At 45.5% G+C, this 26089-nt stretch overlaps 1 protein-coding gene across 1 annotated transcript in view; it reads left to right on the forward strand.

Annotated features, from left to right (window-relative positions):
* LOC122945407 (carboxypeptidase O-like) overlaps window positions 1-26089 on the forward strand; it is a 383815-nt gene that overhangs the window by 13541 nt on the left and 344185 nt on the right. Inside the window, exon 3 of the mRNA XM_044304477.1 lies at window positions 418-482. Within this exon, the coding sequence (XP_044160412.1) occupies window positions 418-482 (65 nt within the window). The remainder of the gene's footprint in view (window positions 1-417; window positions 483-26089) is intronic.

The raw sequence follows: 26089 nt of genomic DNA on the forward strand, positions 1-26089 counted from the left end.
GGGTTTCTCTTCTGCCTAAATGTTCTCGGCATGGATTTAGTAAATGTTGGGACACGTAGCTGATTATCCCTTTACAATATATATATACACTCACAGCGAGATACAGATATATGATGTAAACCCTTATCCAATGTCAAAACAGTTGACTTGGTCCACCTCATTGGAATAACCCTGCAACAGTACCTTGCAAACCAATACCCCCTGCTACCTCATCCTAGATATTAACGTACTCAACTGTAAACCATCTGAAAGACTTCATTCATAGTTTCATCGAACACCAAATCATGTGAAATCAAACATAGGGGTAATCATTATCCCATCCAGGTCCCACCATAGATTAATTTGTGAACCGTTAGCTTTTTATTTTTTGCTTTGCTTGTTTATCTTGTTATTTTTTTTAAAAATTGTTAATTACAGGGGTGCCTCTCCCTAAAGTGCGCCCTAAGCGCTCGAATAAGAAGAAGGTGGTGGTGGAAGAGAAGGTGACGGAGGAGGAGGAGGATAAGGAGCTTGAAGAGGAGCAGCCAGGACCATCAGGGCATCAGGCCCAGAGCCCACCTGATGCAGTTCAGGTCCAGGAGGATGAGGAGGAGGAGGACGACGAGGTGGTGACCACCCCCCGCCAGGAGGGTAAATATATTCTGTTGATGTTTTAATGTCCCCACACACATACAGGTGTCAGTTTAGTCTTTACCACAGGCAGATTTTATTCAAGAAAACAATTATAAACAAGTTCAAGTTCAACCTCTAATTGTTATTCAGACTTCAGATATTGCATAACCTAAAGTCCCCCACTTTGCGTTTACGCCAAGAAGTGTAACAAAACTATTAGTATATCACCAATCTTTAGGGTCTGTCAGAGACCATGCTCATTTCTCTGCAGGTTCAGTTTTCACATCTCCTGTCCACACTTGAAAAGAACAGCATTTTTAATCCAAACTTTATTAAAAAGGCTTGATGGAGTACGGGAGTGACCTGTGCCACTATATCTGTCTGGGGGCTAAACACAGACCCCAATTAATTCCACGTAATTTTTTTTTTACAGCTAGCTGATGTTACTGGTGTACTGATTTCCGTAAAGTATCTGAATGAGGCATACTGTTTAATATTGGATGTAACGAGCATCCAAAATATAAAAATTTTCTTAGACTAAAAAATAAAGTGCACAACACCATATTAATATTTATCTAAAAAATGATGTAAAAACTGTGAAACTGTCAACAAAGAACATACAACACACAACAGTAATATAAAACATGAACACTATAAAGTAATTAATCTACATCAAAAGCATCAACTTAACTACTAAGTCCATAACCCTAAAGTCTAAAGAACTATTATTAATCCTAACTAAACCAATATATAATGGATTAACATAGTAACATAGTATAAAAGGCCGAAAAAAGACATCTGTCTATCCAGTTCGGCCTGTTATCCTGCAGGTTGATCCAGAGGAAGGCAAAAAAAAAAAAACTGTGAGGTAGAAGCCAATTTTCCTCACTTTAGGGGAATAAAAAATTCCTTCTCAACTCCAATCAGGCAATCAGAATAACTCCCTGGATCAACGATCTCTCTCTAGTAGCTAGATCCTGTAATATTATTACGCTCCAGAAATACATCCAGACCCCTCTTGAATTTCGTTATTGTACTCACCATCACCACCTCCTCAGGCAGAGAGTTCCGTAGTCTCATTGCTCTTACCGTAAAGAATCCTTTTCTATGTTTGTGTACAAACCTTCTTTCCTCCAGACACAGAGGATGTCTCCTCGTCACAGTCCTGGGGTTAAATAAATGATGGGATAGATCTCTGTACTCACCCCTGATATATTTATACATAGTAATTAGATCTCCCCTCAGTCGTCTTTTTTCTAAAGTGAATAACCCTAATGTTGATAATCTTTCAGGGTACTGTAGTTGCCCCATTCCAGTTATTACTTTAGTTGCCCTCCTCTGGACCCTCTCCAGTTCTGCTATGTCTGCCTTGTTCACAGGAGCCCAGAACTGTACACAGTACCCCATGTGTGGTCTGACCAGTGATTTATAACGTGGTAGGACTATGTTCTCATCGCGGGCATCTATGCCCCTTTTGATGCAACCCATTATCTTATTGGCCTTGGCAGCAGCTGCCTAACACTGGTTTTTGCAGCTTAGTTTGCTGTTTACCAAAATTCCTAGATCCTTTTCCATGTCAGTGTTACTGAGTGTTTTACCATTTAGTATGTACGGGTGACTTGCATTATTCCTTCCCATGTGCATAACCTTACATTTGACAGTGTTAAACCTCATCTGCCACTTATCTGCCCAAGCCTCCAATCTATCCAGATCCCTCTGTAGCAGTATACTGTCCTCTGTAGTATATATACAGTATACTGTCCTCTGTAGTATATATACAGTATACTGTCCTCTGTGGTATATATACAGTATACGGTCCTCTGTAGTATATATACAGTATACTGTCCTCTGTGGTATATATACAGTATACTGTGCTCTGGAGTATATATACAGTATACTGTCCTCTGTAGTATATATACACAGTATACTGTCCTCTGTAGTATATATACAGTATACTGTCCTCTTCAGTGTAAATTACTTTACATAGTTTAGTGTCATCTGCAAAAATTTATACTTTACTATGCAAGCCTTCTACAAGATCATTAATAAATATATTGAAGAGAATAGGGCCCAATACTGACCCCTGAGGTACCCCACTAGTGACAGTGACCCCTCCAGTACTGACCCCTGTGGTACCCCACTAGTGACAGTGACCCCTCCAGTACTGACCCCTGAGGTACTCCACTAGTGACAGTGACCCAATCTGAGTGTGTACCACTAATAACCACCCTCTGTTTTCTATCACTGAGCCAGCTACTTACCCACATACAGACATTTTCTCCTAGTCCGAGCATTCTCATTTTATATACTAACCTTTTATGTGGTACAGTGTCAAATGCTTTGGAGAAGTCCAGATATATGACATCCATTGATTCGTCGCTGTCAAGTCTAAAATTTACCTCCCCATAGAAACTGATTAAATTAGTTTGACATGACCGATCCCTCACGAAGCCATGCTGATATGGCGTTATTTGCTAATTTTCGTTAAGATGGTCTAAGATAGCATCTCTCAGAAAACCTTCAAACAGTTTACCCACAACAGATGTTAAACTTACTGCCTATAGTTTCTGGTTGTTTTTTTTTTACCCCTTTTTGAATATTGGCACCACATTTGCCATGCGCCAATCCTGTGGGACATTCCCTGTGAGTATAGAGTCTGCAAATATCAGAAATAAGGGTCTGGCTATGACATTACTTAATTCCCTTAGGATACGGGGGTGTATGCCATCTGGTCCTGGCGATTTGTCTATTTTAATCTTTTTTAAGTCGCTGATGTACTTCTTCCTGGGTCAGACAGGGCTTTATCTCCTTTTACACCAAACAATGATTGTCTTTTAAAGTAGATTTAAAATGTATATTTCCTTTACTTTTACAGCAATAAACAACTTATTGACAGAAGTAAAAAAAAGTGCAGCAGGAGCAGTGCGACCGGATGAGAAAATTGAGGGCGCAGCTGCTGAAAAGGGTGAGGGATGAGCTGACCCTAGAAGAGGAGGCCAACAAAAAGGCCATGGATGGACTGCTGCAAAAAATCAAAGAAATAAAAAAATTGCCTTAATTTTATTTATTTTTTTCATTTGTTTTTTGGGGCTGTTTTTTTATTTAAACATTTATTTTTTTTAAACTTTATTGTTCTATAAAATTTGTTGTGTTTTGTTTTATTGTAACCAATGGGGTTACAGTACGGACAATTTAGTCTGGGCCAAAGTAATAATTCATTATCATTACATACAGCAGCTGCCGTTACATGGAAACAGGGTAATAGACATGGCGCCGCTTATGGTCGGAGCCCCGAACGCTAGTGTGAAAGTAGCCTTACCGTGTACCTAATGCTGTCTGTTCTGCTGTCTGTCCTCCTGACCCTGGAATAAAGGGGCCTTACAACAAATGTCGAATACCTAGTTAATCATCCTGTTACTTTGGTCGGTGAGACCTACCTACTTTTGTGTTGGAAAAGTCCACTTGCCACAGTCACAAAGAAATATAATAGTTAATCATCCTGTTAATTGGCTCGGTGAGACCTACCTATTTTTTGTGTTTAAAAAAACTGTACTTGCCACCGTGACAGGGAATAATAATAGTTAATCAGCCTTTTAATTGGGTTGGTGAGACAAACCTATTTTTTTTGGTTAAAAAAAAAACATTACTTGCCATCGTCACAGCGACATATAATAGTTAATCGGCCTGTTAATTGGGTCACTGAGACCTACCCTTTTTGTAGTGAAAAAAACCTTACTTGCCACTGTCACAGGGAATTATAATAGTTAATCATCCAGTCATTTGGATTGGTTAGACCTACCTATTTTTTGTGTTGAAAAAACTGTATTTGCCACTGTCACAGGGATATATAATAGTTAATCAGCCTGTTAATTGTGTCACTAAGACCTACCTATTTTTTGCCTTTAAAAAACTGTACTTGCCAACATCAAAGGGAAATATAAAAAATAATTAGCCTGTTAATTGGGTCGGTGAGACCTACCTATGTTTTCTGGTAAAGAAAAAACTGTACTTGCCACAATCAAAGGGTAATATAATAGTTAATCAACCTGTTAATTGGATCGGTGAGATAAAATAGTTTTTTGTGTTGAAAAAAACTGTACTAAGCTGGACGGGCCTTTCTACCAGCTCAAGTGATCCATAGGAGTTGTGCCTCATCACAACCAAATACGGTAAGCGCAATCAGTGCTTTGTTGGTTTTTATACAAATATCATACGGTTTAACACACGAGGCGCTGCCTCCTGTTTTTTTCTCTCTTTTTTCTCTCTTTTTTCTCTCTCTTGTTTTATCTAAGAAAATATAATAGTTAATCATCCTGTTAATTGGGTCGGTGAGACCTACTTATTTTTTGCGTTTAAAAAAAAACTGTATTTGCCACCATAAAAGGGAATAATAATAGTTAATAAGCCTCTTAATTGGGTTAGTGAAATCCACCTATTTTTTGTGGCAAAATAAAACTGTATTTGCCACTGTCAAAAGAATATGTAATAGTTAATCAGCCTGTTAAATAACTTGGTGAGACCTACCTATTTTTTGTGTTTAAAAAAAAACTGTACTTGCCACACTTACAAGGAATTATAATGAACCTGTTAATTGGATCGGTGAGACCTACCTGTTTTTTGTGTTGAAAAAAACTGTACTTGCCACCGTCACAGGTATATACAGTCCCTGACAAAAGTCTTGTCGCTTGTGTACAAATTGACCTGAAGTGCCACTAAAATATTTTTTTTATCAAGATTTTGTTACAAGAAATGGGTCATTTTAATCCCAACAGCTTTCAGCTTTTGTAATAATGTTTCAGTGCAAAACGAAACTGACAAAAAGTATTCTAATATTAAAAGCTTGGTAAAGCCCATTAAGTCAATGTTTGCCAAGCCTTGTCATATGAGCTTCACCTGTGACTAATAATGAATCAATTAGGTCTCAGGTGTGTATAAAAAGAACCCCAGTACACTAGACCTTCACATCAACTAGACCTCTGCAAACATTCCTAAGATTCACCCGGAGACTAAAGTGTTGATTATCAAGAGGCTGAAGACCAGATCAACTGCTGATGTGACAGACACCTTCAATGTGTCTCAGCGTCAAGTTCAGACGATAAAAAAAAGGATTTGAAGAGACTGGAGACGTTTTGGACAAGGCCAGGTCAGGCCGACCCCGCAAGACAACTGCTTGAGAGGACCATTTGTTGGCTCGAAAATCCAAGGCCAGCCCATTTTCCACTGCAGCAGAGCTCCACAAGACTTAGTCGCCTGAAGTACCTGTGTCAACCAGAACAGTTTGTCGGATTCTGTCTCGAAATGGCCTCCATGGTCGAATCAGTGCCCATAAGCCAGCACTAAACAAAAGACAATTGAAAAACCGTGTGGCATTCGCCAAGGGCCACAGCCTGCTAAAAGAATGGACGCTGGAAAAGTGTCAGAAGGTGGATTTTTCTGATGAATCTTCTGTTGAATTACACTACAGTCACCGCAAATATTGCAGGAGACCTACTGGAACCCGCATGGAGCCGAGATTTACCCAGAAAACAGTGAAGTTTGGTGGAGGCAAAATCATGGTCTGGGGTTACATCCGGTAATCTTAGCTACCTCTTATATTCCCAACCATAAAAAAAGGCCAAATTCTGCAGCAGGATGGTGCTCCATCGCATACTTCCATCTCCACATCAAAGTTCCTTAAGGCGAAGAAGATCAAGATTAGTGATGTCCCGAACTATTCGCCGGCGGGCGAACATATGCTATGTTCGGTCCGCCCCCTATACATCATCATTGAGCAAACTTTGGCCCTGTACCTCACAGTCAGCAGACACATTCCAGCCAATTAGCAGCAGACCCTCCCTCCCAGACCCTCCCACCTCCTGGACAGCATCCATTTTAGATTAATTCGGAAGCTGCTTTCTTAGTGAGAGGAGGGACAGTGTAGCTGCTGCTGATCTAATAGGGAAAGCATTAGCTAGGGCAGTGTTCTGTGTCCACAGACTCATCTGCTGTCAGAAAATTATATTTATTATTTTTCTGTGATATAATCCCAGTTGCAAGCCAGTGTGTGTCTAGCCCACAGACTGTACTGTGGCCACTGGCTAGGCCACCACTCATACCGTTCCAAGGTGTCACTCACAAATGCCTTGCAGATAAAAAAAAAATATTTATATTATTTTTCTGTGATATAATCCCAGTTGCAAGCCAGTGTGTTTCTGGCCCACAGACTGTACTGTGGCCACTTGCTGCTAGACCACCACTGATACTGTTACAGGGTGTCACTCACAAATACCTTGCGGATAAAAAAAATCTATATATAATTTTTCTGTAATATAAATCCCAGTTGCATGCCAGTGTGTGTCAGGCCCACACAGACTGTACTGTGCCCACTGCCCACCACTTATATAGGGTGGCACAGTACCTTGGTGGCACGCATAGTAACACTTATCTAATAAAAATGACAGGCAGAGGCAGGCCACGCCGCAGGTGCCGTCGTGGTCGTGGTGCTGTGATTTCCACTGGCCCTGGAATAATGCCCAGTGTTCAGAGGCCACATACCCTGAACCCTAAAAATTCAGAGAAAATAGTTGACTGGCTTACACAGGACACCCAATCTTCAACAGCTTCCGCTAAGAACCTTGACGCACCATCCTCCTCCAGCTCAGCTTTGGTCACCTGCTCTCAAGTTATCACTCTCCCGCCCGCCGCCACCACCACCACTACCACCACAGCCACCACAGCCGTTCAGTTGATCCCTCAGAGGTGTTATTTAAACATCAGTTGGATGAAATTAGTGATGCACAACTATTATTGCCAGAGGATGTAGATAACCAGGATATGTCTCAGTCAGGCAGCATTACACACATGGACGTACAGTGTGATGATGATGTTGTACTTGCTGCTGCTTCCTTTGTTGAGGTGTCAGATAGAAGTGAAGTGGTTGATGATGACGATGTGTCCGTGGATGCCACGTGGGTGCCTCGAAGAGAAGAAGAAGAGGGGGATAGTTCAGAAGGGGAGACAGGGAGAAGGAGGAGACGAGTTGGAAGCAGGGGGAGATCGTCGCAAGGAGCTAGTGGCAGTCAGACAGCATGTATCGGCACCCGGGGTCAGCCAGACAGCACGCCAATCAACGCATGCTGTTGCCACCACCAGAATGCCGTCATTGCAAAACTTAGCAGTGTGGCATTTTTTTTGCGTGTCTGCCTCTGATAACAGCAATGCTATTTTCAACCTGTGCCAAAAGAAATTGAGTCGAGGGAAGTCCAATACCCACCTCGGTACAACTGCTTTGCGAAGGCACGTGATCTCACATCACAAACGCCAATGGGATCAACACATGAGTACAAGCAGCACACAAACTCAAAGCCACCATCCTCCTCCTGGTCCAGCATCTTGAGCCACGTCAACCACTGCTGTCCTCCTTGCCCCCTCTCAACCACCCGCCACTCCGCCTCTCACCTTCAGCAGTTCCATCTTATCTGCCCACAGTCAGGTGTCTGTAAGGGAAATGTTTGAGCGTAAGAAGCCAATGTCACAGAGTCACCCCCTTGCCCAGCGTCTGACAGCTGGCTTGACGGAACTCTTAGCCCGCCAGCTTTTACCATACCAAAATTTTGTTGCTATTGGGACACCACAGTGAAAGGTACCCAGACACATTTTTTTTTCAAAAAAGGCAATCCTAAACATCTACTCAGTGATTGAAAAGGAAGTCATGACCTCTCTAGCATACAGTGTTGGGGGCAAGGGTCCATCTGACCACTGATACCTGGTCTGCAAAGCACGGTCAGCGCAGGTATATCACCTACACTGCGCATTGGGTCAACCTGCTCACGGCTACCAAGCATGGGATGCGTGGCTCTGCAGCGGAGTTGGTGACACCACCACGACTTGCAGGCAGGCCTACTGCCACCTCCTCTACTCCTCCTACTCCATCCTCTTTGATAACCTCCTCGGCTGAGTCCTCTTTTGCTGCAGCATCTGGCTGCACATCAACTGAATCCCCCCAGCTCCCCAGGGGCTATTCCACATCCCGGATACGACAGTGTCACGCTGTCTTGGGGTTGACTTGCCTGAAAGCAGAGAGCCACACTGGACCAGCACTCCTGTCCGCCCTGAATTCACAGGTGGATCAGTGGCTGACCCCGCACCAACTGGAGATCGGAAAAGTGGTGTGTGACAATGGAAGCAATTTGTTGGCGGCATTGAATTTGGGCAAGTTGTCACATGTGCCGTGCATGGCACATGTGTTGAATCTCATCGTACAACACTTTGTGTCTAAGTACTCAGGCTTACAGGATGTCCTCAAGCAGGCCAGGAAGGTGTGTGGCCATTTCAGGCGTTCCTACACGGCCATGGCGCACTTTTCAGACATTCAGCGATGAAACAACATGCCAGTGAGGCGATTGATTTGCGACAGCCCGACACATTGGAATTCAACACTCCTAATGTTCGACTGCCTGCTCCAACAAGAAAAAGCCGTCAACGAGCATTTGTATGACCGGGGTGCTAGGACAGCCTCTGCGGAGCTGGGAATTTTTTGCCACGTTACTGGACGCTCATGCGCAATGCCTGTAGGCTCATGCATCCTTTTGAGGAGGTGACAAACCTAGTCAGTCGCACCGAAGGCACCATCAGCGACCTCATCCCATTTCTTTTCTTCCTGGAGTGTGCCCTGCGAAGAGTGCTGGATCAGGCTGTAGATGAGCGTGAAGAGGACGAGGAAGAGTTGTGGTCACCATCACCACCAGAAACAGCCTTGTCATCATCGCTTGCCGGACCTGCGGCAACGCTGCAAGTGGAGTATGAGGAAGAGGAATCAGAGGAGGAATGTAGCATTGAGGAGGAGGAAGACCAACCACAGCAGGCATCCCAGGGTGCTCGTTGTTGTCACCTATCTGGGACCCGTGGTGTTGTACGTGGCTGGGGGGAAGAACAGACCGTCAATTACATCAGTGAGGACGAGGAACGGGAAATAAGTAGCTCGGCATCCAACCTTGTGCAAATGGGGTCGTTCATGCTGTCATGTCTGTTGAGGGACCCTCGTATAAAAAGGATGAAGGAGAACGACCTGTAGTGGGAGGCCACGCTACTAGACCCTTGGTATAAGCAGAAAGTCGTGGAAATGTTTCCAAATTACCAACAGTCAGAAAGGATGCAGCAGTTCAAAACCAAACTAAAAAATTCTGTAATGCTCGCAAACGAGCGCGGTCTTACCTCTCTTCACTGCTCTCCGCAGCATTGTATCCAGGCGGCCGTGCACTCACAGAGTACCTATGTGATGTGCTGGCCGTACGTGGCGTCCCACGTGACCTGGTTGTCCGGGGGACCGAGTAGACGCTTTAATGACGTCACTGTTTGGCGACTGCTCTTCCAGCTTTTGGATTACTCTTCCAGCTTTTGGATTCAAGCAGGTTTTCTTACTTTATTTCTTATTTCTTTTGGTTCCAGGCTTCCTTTTTCTTTGTCCACGTTCACTCTGTATGCCAGACGCGTTTCAGGGTCTAACACCCCTTCCTCAGTGGCCAGTGAGGCCCCAAAAATTAGGCATTCCCCTGACAGAAAATAACTTGTGATTATGTGGCTGGAGGTACATTAGGCGGTGTGGGGTTTCGCTCTGGTAGATATGGTAAGCGGACACAGTACAGAGGCAAAATACAAGTTCTTAACTCAAAACGTCAGTGTTTATTCACACTTGAGGCAATTGCACAAAACAGCACGTAACTTTGCAGTCTTGGTGTTAATTCACACACAATGAAATGTTAGTAGTCCACAGCAGTCTTTAGGGGGCTTGTTTCCCCAGTGTATGGCTCTCAGCCCTCCAGCACGGCACAAAGCTATAGATCCAAAAAACTGAGACATCTCTGCTGAGCACAGCTGCCTATTAGAGGACAGCCAGGTGCTGCCAAAACCTGGACCGGCACTTAAACTCCGGTCCGGTATTTGACCTCACCAGCCCAGCCGCACATGCCGGGAGGAAAATACCTGCCTTCCCAGACACAACCCCTCACGGTGTCACATAGTCACATACCCCCTCCTTTGTTCAACTTTGACGGGGTGGAGACACACCAGACAATGCACCAGGAACAGGGCACCCGTGTTTCCCTGCAACTGGCCTGCTCTGTGTTCTACCGAGAACTTAAAGTTCTGCAGAGACAAAAACCATATGGTGACCCGGGCATTCCTGTCTTAGACCTGGCTCATCCACTTAAGAGAGGAGTGGTCGGTCACCAGGCGGGATTTTCTCCCCAGCAAATAGTAGCGGAGAGACTAGGGGCCACTTGATAGCCAGGCACTATCTCTCCACTATACTGTACCTGGTTTTGGATGGGGTGAGCTTGCGGCCTAGGAAGACAACGGGATGCTCCTCTCCGTTGACTTCCAGAGACAGTACAGCACCGAGGCCTACTTCAGAGGCATCCGTTTGTACCACAAACTCCCTCTTGAAGTCGGGTGTCACCAAAATTGGTGACCCACACAGGGCCGACTTTAAAGCGTTAAAAGCCTCCCAGCGAACCATCACTGATTTTAATCCCTTCAAGAGCCCTGTCGGCTAGAGTAGAAAAGTGGGGAACAAACCTCATGTAATAGCCCATCATTCCCAGGAATTACTCTATTGTCCTAGTGCTGAAAGGTCTGGACACATTCTGTATTGCCCAACACTTTGGTTTCATAACTCTGTGCCCAATGACATACCCCAGGTACTTAGTCTCTTCTAACCCTATCGCACAATTTTTTGGGTTAGCGGTTAAGCCAGCTTTCCGAAGGGAGTCCACTACAGCCTTCACTTTGGGTAGGTGACTTTCCCAGTCGGTACTGTGGATGACAATATTGTCCAGGTAAGCTGAAGTGTGGACGAAGCACAATGTCCATTAGTCGCTGAAAAGTGTCGGGGGCGCCATGCAGACCAAAGGGTAAAACCTTATATTGATACAGCCCTTCAGGCGTGATGAAGGCAGTTTGCTCTTTGGCAGCCTCCATTAAGGGCGCCTGCCAGTACCCTTTTGTGAGGTCCAAAACTGAAAAATACCAGGCTTGTCCTAACCTCTCGACAAGTTCATCCACCCGAGGCATGGGATATGCATCGAATTTGGAAACTTTGTAAAGTTTTCGAAACTCGTTACAAAACCGCAACGTCCCGTCTGGCTTGGGTATCAATACTATAGGACTGGCCCACTCACTTTTTGACTCCTCAATGACGTCTAGCTGCAACATTAGCTGCATCTCCTCCGACATGGCTTGTCACCGAGCCTCGGGTACCCGGTATGGTTTTAATCTGACTTTTGCCTGAGGCTCAGTGACAATGTCATGCTGGATTATGGAAGCACGTCCAGGGAGGTCCAAACTCCCTGGTCTCCTGAGTATGTTTAGAGGAGAGGCTGTCAGCAATTTTTACTGTGGCAACCGCCTATCTTGCATCAGACAGAGGGGCCGGTATCTCTTCTCCTAGAAACCCAGCCATGGTCTGTGTTCTGTACAGGTTTCCCTATCATTCCACGGTTTGAGTAAATTCACATGGTAAACCTGCTTTAGCTTCCACTGTCCTGGCTGGTGTACCTTGTAGTTTACATCTCCAATTTTCTCGAGTACCTCGTAGGGCTCCTACCACCTAGCCAGAAACTTACTGTCCACGGTCGGCACCAGAACCAAAAACGATCACCCAGGTTAAAGATCCAGACCCGAGCCTGCCGATTATAGACCCAACTCTGGGCTTGCTGAGCTGCCTCCATATGCTCCTTAACAAGAGGCAACACTGTCTCGATCCGATCTTGCATCTGGATAATGGACTCAATAAAACTTTTATGCGTAGTGGATTGTTGTTCCCACGCCTCTTTGGCCACGTCCAAAAGACCGCCAGGGTGTCTGCCATATAGCAGTTCGAAGGGCGAGAACCCAGTAGAGGCCTGGGGTACTTGTCACACTGCGAACATGAGATAGGGCAGAAAGAGGTCCCAGTCCTTCCCATCTTTAGACACTACCTTTTTCAACATATTTTTTTGTGTTTGGTTAAACCGTTCTACCAGACCGTCTGTTTGCAGATGGTAAACGGACATCCGTAGTTGTTTTAGGTGCAGCAACTTAATGAGTTCCGTCCTCACCTTGGTCATAAAATGGGTCCCTTGGTCAGTCAGAAACTGTTTTGCTAGTCCTACTCGGGAAAACATCTCCATTAAGTCCTTAGCTATGAGTGCCGAGGTATGTCGCAGTGGCACCGCCTTCGGGTACCGAGTGGCGTGGTCTAGAATGACTAAGATGTGTGATGCCCTCTGGTGGACTTCGGTACTGGGCCTATAAGGTACATAGCTATTCGGACAAACTGTAGAATTTCATCCTCGTTCTCCTCCTCTGAGCCCCGGACAACACCAGGGATCCTCCAATATTTTAAAGTCCCCCTCAAAGCCTGCTATTCTTGCTTCTCCTCCTCCCCCTAGCCACCATTCTCCTCTGACTCCTCTTCAGACTCCTGCTGATTTGCCTCAGATATAGTAGCCCCCATGGGAATTCATTCAGCATTGTGACTTAATTATCTTCAAGCTCCTGCTCCTCGACGGTTTGATCAATGACATAATGCACACACCAGAAATAAGGTGTAAGGTTCGATGTCATTGATGGTGCTCTGGCTGTAACTGACCAGTTTGTTGATCTCATCAAATGGCCGTAGAAGTCTGCATGTGTTGCACATAAGTATCCACTGGCACGGTGAAAAGAAACCAAGCTCCCCAGAACCTGTCCTGCTGCAGAGTTTGTACAGGTAGTTGTTAACGGCACTTTGCTGCTCAAGCAGCCTATCAAGCAAATACAAGTTGGAGTTCCAGTGCGTCAGGCTGTCACAAATCAGATGTCTGATGGGCAAGTGGTGTCGCCGCTGATCGACAGCAAGGCGAGCCATGGCAGTTAAGATCTTCTAAAATGGCCAGAGATTTTCCTAGTCTGCCGCAAGATGTCCTTGACCCGAGGTATTTGGCAACGAATCGCTGCGCAACTAAATTCAGCACATGTTCCATGAACAGCACATGTGTCATTTTGCCCTGCTACAGCGCGCTCAGCAGATTGGCACCATGGTCGCATACCACTTTACCAACTGTCAAATGAAGCGGGGTTAGCCACTGATCGGCCTGTGACCGCAGAACTGAAAGCACTGCAGGACCGGTGTGGCTCTTGGCTTCTAGGCACAACAGCCACAGCACAGCATGGCAACGTTTTACCTGGCATGTCAAATAGGTTCTGAGAGCTTAGGGGGGTGCAGCGGAAGAGGCGGTAGTAGTGGAAAAGGAGCAGTCAGCCGAGGAGAAGTTGGGCAAGAGGGTTATCCGGCGTCATCAACTTTTTACGTTCGAACATTTGGGCCACGGAAGCCTGCCTTCTGCCAGATGAATGCGACGATGGCACAGTGGAAGGTGGAGTGGAGGACAAATGGGAGAAAAGATGAGAAGGAGAAGAGGCAGGACTTGTAGCACCGGAAGTGTGGCTTTGTGGGTTCTGACGGCGTTGCTCCCCCTGGGCTCGGTGATGGGAGGCCAGGTGCCTTCTTAAGACGGTCATCCCTAGGTGAGTGTTGGGCTTACCGCGACTTATGAATTTGACAGCACAGGCTGCAGATGGCAACACTATTGCAGATGGCAACACTATTGTCAATAGCTGACACGTTAAAAAAGCTTACACTGCGGAGTCATGTACCGGTGTCCTGGGAGTGCAAGATGTGACTGTGCATGGTAGATGGCTCACTCCAGATACATTTGCAGTCTGCTTTATGCCTCTGGTGCACTGCGAGTTCTGCCTGCTTGCCCTCATAACGTCCATCGACACGTCATCATCGTCACTTTCACCACCACTGACATTAGAGATCTCTGAGTAGGCAGCAACAGCGGGGGCCACCCTCATTGGGCTGATCTGGGTACTGTCGTCAGTACTGTAGAAGCAGGTATATCACAGGCCTCAATCAGTATTTTGTGTAAACAGGTATATAGAACACCCGAATCAATATTTGGTGGAAGCAGGTATATCGCACCCCTCAATCTGTAATTTGTGGAAGCAGGTATATCAAACCCCTCAATCAGTATTTTGTGGAAGCAGGTATATCGCATCCATTAATCAGTATTTTGTGGAGACAGATATATAGAACCCTTGAATCAATATTTGGTGGAAGCAGGTCTATAGCACCCCTCAATCAATATTTGGTGGAAGCAGGTATATCGCACCACTAAATCAGTATTTTATGGAAACAGGTATATAGAAAACCCTTAATCAGAATTTTGTAGAAGCAGGTATATCACACCTCTTAATCAGTATTTTGTGGAAACAGGTATAACAAACCCCTTAATCAGTATTTTGTAGAAGCAGTTATATTGCATCGCTCAATCAGTTTTTTTTGGGGGCAACATGTATTTCAAACCCGTTGCAAATAGTTGTTGCAATAATGCTTGTCCCTCTATATACCTGCGGTATCGAAGGAGAACCGCACACAACTGCTGCAAAATACAAATGCACTATAATATACTTTTTATGTTAGAAAGTATATTATAGGTATATCACACCCCTCAATCAGTTTTTTTGGGGGCAACACGTATATCACACCAGTTGCAATTAGTTATTCCAATAGCGCTTGTCCCTCTATATAGCTGCAGTATCGCAGCAGAACCGCACACAACTGCTGCACAATACAAATGCACTATAATATACTTTCTATATTAGAAAGTATATTATATCACACCCCTCTGTATATTACACCTATCGATAGCACATCTATACCAGGACCTTTGTCCTAGCGTTTGGTGTCTCTGCTCCACAAAGCAACCTCTCCCTAAACTGACAAAACACAGAATGTAAAATGGCTGTTATAGGGTGGGGGTGTGCTGAACTATCCCAATTGGCTATCCTGTCCCACCTGATGGATGTGTCCTGGGTCAAAGTTCGGCACAATGCAAAAGAATATGGCGCATGTAAATTTCGCCATATGTATGCATGTTCGGCGAATCGGAAACAAGCAATTTTCGCCGCACAACAACTGCAGGGCAAACCGCAAGGCCATCTCTAACCATGGCATCACCACATTATAGCTGGTGAGGTCCCAGTAGAAAAGTAGTGAGAAGCCCTGTGATATTGGTTTGTAGAGGTACCCAATGCAGTTTTATGAAAAGTGAAAGTAGTTTATATCTTAATTTTTTTTTTCATCATTGAAAAGAACCAAAATTTATGTTCTGCAATTTTTGGGATTTTGCACATAGTGATAACTCAGAAGAACAGAAAATGATCATGTGTCATATAATTTGTTAACTTGCATTCTTCTTTATCATTTTTTTCTGGTTCTCATAAAGAAATGTTGTTGAATCATCAACATATTTTTTGTAACTCTTGATAGTAGTTAATGTATGATACTAATTGCCGCAATAACACACATTGATAGTTCTAGAGTCTATTTGTGAGTTATTTATGATATGAACATAAAGGGAGGAGATATACAGTGTTATCTAAAGTATTTTGCTTTTAGGTTAGATTCACGTAACAGAATACAGCTGCAATCCATTCAGCCAAGGCAAAGAAACATGACTGCTTTCAAAAAAGAGGTTCTTCTCTATTTTATGCCTATTCTATACTTCATAACATTTGATACATTGGCTATACAAGTCCATTATAATGGGTAAGTAGGTAGCAAGATGTCTACTTTAGTTGTAAGCTCTATTGTTCATTTTACTAATGTTCATGTATAATACTATATGTTCATTTTTCTTTAAGGTCATTTCACAATGATACTGTAAAATTCTATTGGAAAACAACTTTTTGTTTATGTATTTTTAATGTCTTAGTTTAAACTAAGATAAACTAACATATACTGTAATTTATAAGTCTGTGATTTGATCAGTGGATAAAATAAAATAAAAACATTATAAAATGCTTGTAAACTGCGCCACTAATGTGTCCACTAGATTTTGAACTTTAGACAACTTTAGCAACTATTTTTATTTGCCCTAGCGTTTAGGAATTAAGAGAAATATGGTAGGGAATAAGAAAGCGAGGAGAAATTGACAGTGTGAGTCTGTAGAACAAACGATTCATCCAGCACTTTGTAAAACCGATTAATCTTTATTTATTCCAAATATAAATACTTTCAGTAGCGTAACAAATGATTTAGAATGAGTGAAAAGTTTGAAATATGCAGGCAGTTCCATAGTGCCGGTCGAAATTTGCTGTACTGCTGTACGTTTTTATACTTGGAATAAATACAGATTCATTATTTTTTTAAAGTGCTGGATCAATAGTTTGTTCCACATGTTCTACCTTTTTGTTAAGTGGGAATCAGTGCATAGTGAACTGTGACTGCAAGTAATCTAGGTGAGTTGGATCTCTTCTGTGTGAGTCCGTTTTAGGTTTTGCTCTCATGACATCACCTATCTTAGGACTTGTTCTCACCAAAGCAAGGCACATAGAAATTAGACTAGGAGCCAGTATGTTACTGCAACAATATGGATAGTTTACACATCACATAAATAAACAGAAGGCTATGGTTTGAGTCTTAGACACTTGATGGGTCCTCAGAAGAATAAGGTGAACTAGGGAGAGCAATACAGTTTGCTCTCTGTCCCAACTACAAGTTATCTGCCAATCAAAGACACACAAACACCTCTCCCTCCCTGTGTTATACCAGGTAATAGGGCAGTTGGAAATATATTAAACATAGGTGCGTAGCTATAGGGAAAGCAGGGGAAGCAGCTGATTTGGGAATCTGACACAGAAGGGGCCAATCCAGGTGGAGGAGGACCAAAAGATTTTGTCAGGGCCCCCTCAACAGTATTACGAAATGAAATTATATACAGTGACAGTATAGACAGTGTAAGAAATGGATGGGACAGCTGCGAGGCCTGGTCTTGAAGAGCGATCTTTATTAGCCACAGGAATGGGGGCGGAATGAAAGGAAGGGGTTGCGAAAAAATTACTGGGAGAGGGGGGCCCCATTCAAAAATTTGCTGTGGGGCCCAGTCATTTCTAGCTATGCCACTTATTACACCAGAAGATAAAAAACTTTATGCAAACTCTCAAAACATCTGGAATAGTGCAGGGAATCCCAGCAAATAGCAGCTCCCAAATAGAGGCCTCTTCTATAGACAGGGTCGTATTAAAACTATCAGTTCAGTTCAGCTCAGGCCTTTTTCATACTTCCGTTCATAGTTCTGGCAGAGAACAGCCTGCTGGAGCTCTCTGGGACCGGTATTGCTGGATGCTACTGGAATTGCCGCCAGCCCCATTGTCTAATGCTGCAGATGACACTAGAGGCTGGACAAGAAAGAAGAGAGAGAGCATATTGGGCCAATTACAGCCACTGTTTCAATTTGGCTGCCTAGAAGTCCATGGGGTCAGTGAACACAGTATAAGATACATTGGACAAAGGGTAACAAAGGACATTACCTGGATGTTGAGGTGGCAAGTCACTGTTTGCTTATATGGGCAGCCAGCCAGTAGCGCAGGCGCAACACGTGAGGTACACAGTGGACTGATGAGGGGCCAAATTATAACACACAGTTCATCAGTTTACTCATGGTTAGCAGAAAGCCTCCCTGGGCTGGCAGTACAGTGTTGAGGTGGACAGCACAAAATCCAGCACGCTCTGTGTAGGGAAGCATTAGCCAAGATCGTGGTTGAGGTGCCCTTGATGTTAGGAGTGCTTAGGGTGCTTGTTGTGGCTGAGTCCATTGATGGTTTTTGTCATGATGCCAGTACCATTAATGGTGGTACAACCATTAGTAGTAATAATGAGGTAGACAGTGGTAAGATGCAACTCACAACTTTTACTGTTGATGACTTTGGTTGCAGCAGTACAAAAATACAGTCTCTTGATGTTGACAGAGTTGATTCTGCAAATCCACTGTTTGTAGGCTTTTTAGGTTTGACTTGGAGCTGTGGGGAAGGTGTACCTTGTTCCTATTGATGTGCTCAGTCCTATTCCTTGTCCTTTCCCTACAAGCTGAACATTGGGACAGGTAAACTCATCTGTCTCCCAGAAGTATGGTGTGGCTGCCAGAAGCTATAAGTCCTCCACCATGTGCAAAGGTGTCTGTGACCCTAAATAATGGCTCTCATCACCGATGATTCCTTAGAAAGCTTGTTTCTATTCTAGGGAGGCAAACTCTCTCCTACTGGTCAGGGATGCAAGTGTATAATCCGGCTACAGAAGGAAAACACTCCTCTGCGCCTCACATCTTAGTATCACCTCATAGCGAAGTTGGCTCCACTCACTAATCTGTGTCATGGAGTCTTCATCTACATTCTCTCCCACTAATCTAATCTGATCTCCACAGATCTGCTCTAAACTCTGATCCATTCTCAACCCTGAACTCCAATCTGGTCTGATCTCCTCTCCCTCACTAGGCCTGACCTAGGTATTGTGGCGAAACCAACCTTGCCACTGGGTTTTGGAGAGGGCTGTTTAAAAGCCTCTTGTCTCAGGATTATGGCCCATACTACCTTTAAAGGAGAAGACAGACCGGCCGCACAGCTTAAATCTGTCTGTAGAATTGTATTTTATGTTATTATGCGTTCGGTTAAATTGTATGTTATGTGAGGGCACCCAGATAGCTAATAGTATTGTATTTGTGTATTCTGAGTGCCATTCACCTAATGATATGCACTCAGACTTGAGCTATCTGGGGATATGTTAAATGTCTGTGTTTGCTGTGGGGGTGTGCCATTGTGTGTTTGGGTGGTGATTCCTGTCCTGTTGTCTCCACATGTGTATTGGCGATCTCCCCTTTGTCCTGAGAGATAATTGGATTGTCTTTGGTCGTCTCCGGGACAGAGGGGAGGAAACCATGATGCATTGTGGGGATATGTTGTATCTGTCCTGTATCTGCAAAAACTGTAATAAAAACCAGGCTGGGTGTGCCAGCACTTCAGATCACTGCTTGACCCTCAACACGGAGCCTTGTCTCGTTATTGGGGGATTCCCTGTATGCTGTTGGAGACTGATTGCCAGGAGTGTAAGCTGACGGATACGCTTTTCCTGTTCGTCTGACTGACAGCTACTTGTGAGGTTCCAGTTTGGAGTGCTATTTTGTATCCAGTTCGGGAGGTTGGTGTTCTGCAGTAGCTGTGCCTACATCTCGGAAAGGGGCATATCGTCTAAACGGATTTTAACCCCTTGTCTGCCGAAACGTGCCGTTACATTGGTGGCAAGCAGCGGGATCGTTCCTACAGCCAGAAGGACAGCTACAGGAGACACCATTTCTGTGGATTCTACAATTTAAGGGCAACGCATGTCTCAGTACAGTGACCCTAAAAGCACCAGGATGGAACCAGCAGTGGAGTACAGATACTCTGTGGAGGAATTTGACCGTATGATGTGGTTGCGGCTGAACTTCTTCGGACCCAATCCAGCTGAGAAATACGTGAAGTTCGTGAGGAATCTAGTGTCTAAGACCCTACTATACCGGGCAGAAGGTGACGGTCAGCTGCCACGTTGGGTGGACCTCCATCGGAGGTTACGGTTGCGGGACAGTGGGAGCCTAGTCTCCATTCCCCAGCGGCAGTGTGAAGTGCAGGGAGAGGAGAGCAGCGGCCTCCCTCCCCAGCGGCAGGCTGAGTTACAGGGGGCAGAGGTAGTTGTTCCTGCCCCCCAGCAGCAGAGTGATATGCCGGGAAGGCAGTGTGAAATGCAGGGAGAGGAGAGCAGCAGCCTCCCTCCCCAGCGGCAGGCTGAGTTACAGGGGGCAGAGGTAGTTGTTCCTGCCCCCCAGCAGCAGCATGATTTTTTGGGAATTGGGAGCCGAGTCTCCATTCCCCAGCGGCAGACGGAGTTACAGGGGGCAGAGACAGTCGGTCCTGTCCCCCAGCGGCAGAGTGTCCTACAGGGAATAGAGAGCCCAGTCTCCTTTCCCCAGCAGCAGGACACTGTATTGGGAGCGGAGGCGGTCGGTCGCCCTCCCCAGCGGCTGGAAGTATGTATGGGAGAGGAGCTTGTTACCCCCTCTCCCCAGCGGCAGATTAACGCACCAGGGGGAGACAGTAAGCCCCACAACTGTGCAGATGGGACCGTGGTCTCTGCACTTACAGCACAGGGGGTAGGGACAGTCGGTCCTGTCCCCCAGCGGCAGAGTGTCCTACAGGGAATAGAGAGCCCAGTCTCCTTTCCCCAGCAGCAGGACACTGTATTGGGAGCGGAGGCGGTCTGTCGCCCTCCCCAGCGGCTGGAAGTATGTATGGGAGAGGAGCACGTTACCCCCTCTTCCCAGCGGCAGCTTAACGCACCAGGGGGAGACAGTAAGCCCCACAACAGTGCAGATGGGACCGTGGTCTCTGCACTTACAGCACAGGGGGTAGGGACAGTCGGTCCTGTCCCCCAGCAACAGGGCTGTTTAGCCAAAGGGGAGACAGTCGGTTTCCCCCTCCGACAACCAGACTCCAGCCAGGCTTCTTCCGTGGTAGCGCTGGCACCAGGGCAGAGTACAGCTGATCCCTGCCCACAAAGCAACCTCCACTCCAAGCCAGGGAGCAACTCAGAGACCGGGAGTACCAGCTACCAATATAACCTTGGTGGATTCACTGGACAGAGACAGCCTACGAAATTCAGCAGGTCCAGTATTTTGTTGTGGGTGGGCTGCCAGACTAACTCAGGTACCGACCGGCGTGAGGTCAGGTATCTGGTTAGTCTTCCCTGGGGGGGGAGATGTGTGGCGAAACCAACCTTGCCACTGGGTTTTGGAGAGGGCTGTTTAAAAGCCTCTTGTCTCAGGATTATGGCCCATACTACCTTTAAAGGAGAAGACAGACCGGCCGCACAGCTTAAATCTGTCTGTAGAATTGTATTTTATGTTATTATGCGTTCGGTTAAATTGTATGTTATGTGAGGGCACCCAGATAGCTAATAGTATTGTATTTGTGTATTCTGAGTGCCATTCACCTAATGATATGCACTCAGACTTGAGCTATCTGGGGATATGTTAAATGTCTGTGTTTGCTGTGGGGGTGTGCCATTGTGTGTTTGGGTGGTGATTCCTGTCCTGTTGTCTCCACATGTGTATTGGCGATCTCCCCTTTGTCCTGAGAGATAATTGGATTGTCTTTGGTCGTCTCCAGGACAGAGGGGAGGAAACCATGATGCATTGTGGGGATATGTTGTATCTGCAACAAACGGTAATAAAAACCAGGCTGGGTGTGCCAGCACTTGAGATCACTGCTGACCCTCAAGACGGAGCCTTGTCTCGTTATTGGGGGATTCCCTGTATGCTGTTGGAGACTGATTGCCAGGAGTGTAAGCTGACGGATACGCTTTTCCTGTTCGTCTGACTGACAGCTACTTGTGAGGTTCCAGTTTGGAGTGCTATTTTGTATCCAGTTCGGGAGGTTGGTGTTCTGCAGTAGCTGTGCCTGTCTCTCGGAAAGGGGCATATCGCCTAAACGGATTTTAACCCCTTGTCTGCGGAAACGGTGCCGTTACAGGTATATATAGGTATATCCCCATCTAGTGGTGGGATGTATAAATTACACCTAATCTGTCTGGTAACAGGGATTTTGCAGATGCATTAATACAAAGTTATACAATACCGCACAATACAATTGTTAAGATAAAAAGTGCTTTTAAGCAGTGCCCACACACACGTAGTGGGACGCTGCATATGCATTAGTCAGGCTCCATCATGTTGTTGATACTAAACTGCTGCTGTTGCAGCTACTGCCTCTTCTCCTGCTTGTGGTAATGGTGACAGTTGTTGACTTGGAGAAGGTTAGGTAGAGGCTTCCTGGTCACACACGAAAGCTACAGCAAGTGCATACACAGGGTTTACTGGCACACATATCCCTTTCAATGGCTGAGGTGCAGTCGCAGGAGGAGAACCAGTAACTGATGATGACAATGACAAGGATACTGTACTGCATATGTAAGTGTACTAGCTGCCACAAAAGAGAAGGAGGACACTCTTGTTGCTCTAGCTGATGGCCACGTCTATTTTCCCACAGTAACTGGTGATGCTGCATTGTGTGCTGCAAAAAAGCTGTGGTGCCTACATTTGTGTTTGGCTTTTTTTCAGCCTGCAGATTTTGCACAAGGCAATGCTTTTGTCTTCTGGCACCGTGGAGAATTTTTTTTGCAGACTCTGAACAAAGCTAGCAGCGGCTGTGTCTGGCACATTTTGAGCCTATACTCAAAGTATCAGTGACATCACCAGATCCTGAGCTCACAGTAAGAGAAGCATATTTGGCCCTGGCACGTTTTTGGAAGTTTTTTTCTGTGCATGTCCTCTGCTCTTTATTGAGGCCGCCACAACCATCACCCTCCTCCTCTAATTTCACCTTCTCCTCAGTAGCCTGATCTAGCTCCCAGGTCCTTTCCAACACATAATCGTCACCCTCACCCTCCCAGCCACTTTTATCAGACTGTGATATGTCATTATGGGCTCCTTGTCCCCCCTCCTGATTCCCTACTCTGTATTTGCCCTAAGTGCACTGTTGCTACAACTGCCCCTACCACCACCACTGTGGCTACAAGTACCACTACTTACCACCACCAACACAGCTATGCATGAGGTCCTGCACCTCTGTCTGAACCGCCTTCTTATGGCAATGCAAATGCTGACTGTTCTCACACAAATCATCAACAGGGAGACTCTCTTGAGTATCTTCCTTAGCACATGGGGTTTGATGCCTCTTTTGATTCAGAGATCGATCTGCAGCTGTGGATGATTGAACTGCTGCTATTGAATTGCTAACTGGTTTTAGGCTGCCCAGAGCGTTTTTCAGTCACTTTTTTCTGAGGTGATCGGCGGCCATTTAGTGTCTTGTGGTGTGCCAGCACAAGCTGCCACCAAGTGCATTTAACCCTCAATAGAGTGGTTGTTTTTTGGCTATATCCTACATCAGGGTGAAGCTGTCACACCAAGTGCATTTAACCATCAATAGTGTGGTAATTTTTTGGCCACATACTACATCAGGGGCAAGCTGTCACCAAGTGCATTTAACCCTCAATAGTGTGGTTGTTTTTTGGCTATATCCTACATCAGGGTCAAGCTGTCACGAATCCCAGTCTAATTCTGTCTGTAAACGTATACCTGTCATCCAGTGCCTAAATAATAGGCCTCAAATTTATAGTCAGCTAAATCTGTGGTTATTGCTGTAGCTGGGCAAGTTATTTAGTGTCCGTCAAAGCACAGTTTTTTTTCTGGGTTGAAATACAATTCCCAATTTAGCAATTCTCTAAATTAGTGGTTTCTGCTGTATCAGACCTCCTTTAAATCTATCCCTAAAAGGGTATATAAGATTCAAGGTGCACATAGGGTCATTCTCAATAACTTCACACACATGCTACTGTGCATGTCCCAGTCTAATTCTGTCTGTAAACGTATACCTGTCACCCAGCGCCTAAATAATAGGCCTCAAATTTATAGTCATCCAAATCTGTCAATATTGCTGTAGCTGGTCAAGTTATTTAGTGTCCGTCAAAGCACAGTTTTTGTTCTGGGTTGAAATACAATTCCCAATTTAGCAATTCTCTAAATTAGTGGTTTCTGCTGTATCAGGCCTACTTTAAATTTATCCCTAAAAGGGTATATTAGATTCAAGGTGCACATAGGGTCATTCTCAATAACTTCACACACACGCTACTGTGCATATCCCAATCTAATTCTGTCTGTAAACGTATACCTGTCATCCAGCGCCTAAATAATAGGCCTCAAATTTATAGCCATCCAAATATGTGGTTATTGCTGTAGCTGGTCAAGTTATTTAGTGTCCGTCAAAGCACAGTTTTTGTTCTGGGTTGAAATACAATTCCCAATTTAGCAATTCTCTAAATTAGTGGTTTCTGCTGTATCAGACCTCCTTAAAATCTATCCCTAAAAGGGTATATAAGATTCAAGGCACACATAGGGTCATTCTCAATAACTTCACACACACGCTACTGTGCATATCCCAGTCTAATTCTGTCTGTAAACGTATACCTGTAACCCAGCGCCTAAATAATAGGCCTCAAATTTATAGTCAGCTAAATCTGTGGTTACTGCTGTGCCTGTATTTGTGTAATACGGTACCTACTTATATAGCCAGATAGTGTTAGGTGTCTTTAAAAAAAGGCCTGAATTTGAATTCAATGCATTGGCCAAATAATATTTTTGTTGTTGTGGTGAACGATAACAATGAGGAAAACATCTAGTAAAGGACGCGGACATGGTTGTGGTGGTGTTAGTGGACCCTCTGGTGCTGGGAGAGGACGTGGCCGTTCTGCCACAGCCACACGTCCTAGTGTACCAACTACCTCAGGTCCCAGTAGCCGCCATAATTTACAGCGATATTTGGTGGGGCCCAATGCCGTTCTAAGGATGGTAAGGCCTGAGCAGGTACAGGCATTAGTCAATTGGGTGGCCGACAGTGGATCCAGCACGTTCACATTATCTCCCACCCAGTCTTCTGCAGAAAGCGCACAGATGGCGCCTGAAAACCAAGCCTGTCTGTCACATCACCCCCATGCATACCAGGGAAACTGTCTGAGCCTCAAGTTATGCAGCAGTCTCTTATGCTGTTTGAAGACTCCGCTGGCAGGGTTTCCCAAGGGCATCCACCTAGCCCTTCCCCAGCGGTGGAAGACATAGAATGCACTGACGCACAACCACTTATGTTTCCTGATGATGAGGACATGGGAATACCACCTCAGCATGTCTGATGATGACAAAACACAGGTGCCAACTGCTGCGTCTCTCTGCAGTGTGCAGACTGAACAGGAGGTCAGGGATCAAGACTGGGTGGAAGACGATGCAGGGGACGATGAGGTCCTAGACCCCACATGGAATGAAGGTCGTGCCACTGACTTTCACAGTTCGGAGGAAGAGGCAGTGGTGAGACCGAGCCAACAGCGTAGCAAAAGAGGGAGCAGTGGGCAAAAGCAGAACACCCGCCGCCAAGAGACTCCGCCTGCTACTGACCGCCGCCATCTGGGACCGAGCACCCCAAAGGCAGCCTCAAGGAGTTCCCTGGCATGGCACTTCTTCAAACAATGTGCTGACGACAAGACCCGAGTGGTTTGCACGCTGTGCCATCAGAGCCTGAAGCGAGGCATTAACGTTCTGAACCTTAGCACAACCTGCATGACCAGGCACCTGCATGCAAAGCATGAACTGCAGTGGAGTAAACACCTTAAAACCAAGGAAGTCACTCAGGCTCCCCCTGCTACCTCTTCTGCTGCTGCCGCCTCGGCCTCTTCTGCTGCTGCCACCTCGGCCTCTACTGCTGCTGCCGCCTCAGCCTCTTCCTCCGCCTCTGGAGGAATGTTGGCACCTGCCGCCCAGCAAACAGGGGATGTACCACCAACACCACCACCTCCGTCACCAAGCATCTCAACCATGTCACACGGCAGCGTTCAGCTCTCCATCTCACAAACATTTGAGAGAAAGCGTAAATTACCACCTAGCCATAGGGATGAGCGAACTCGAACTGTATAGTTCGGGTTCGTACCGAATTTTGGGGTGTCCGTGACACGGACCCGAACCCGGACATTTTCGTAAAAGTCCGGGTTCGGGTTCGGTGTTCG

Source organism: Bufo gargarizans, chromosome 8 (genome assembly GCF_014858855.1).
Source record: "Bufo gargarizans isolate SCDJY-AF-19 chromosome 8, ASM1485885v1, whole genome shotgun sequence".
Taxonomy (NCBI): Eukaryota; Metazoa; Chordata; class Amphibia; order Anura; family Bufonidae; genus Bufo; species Bufo gargarizans.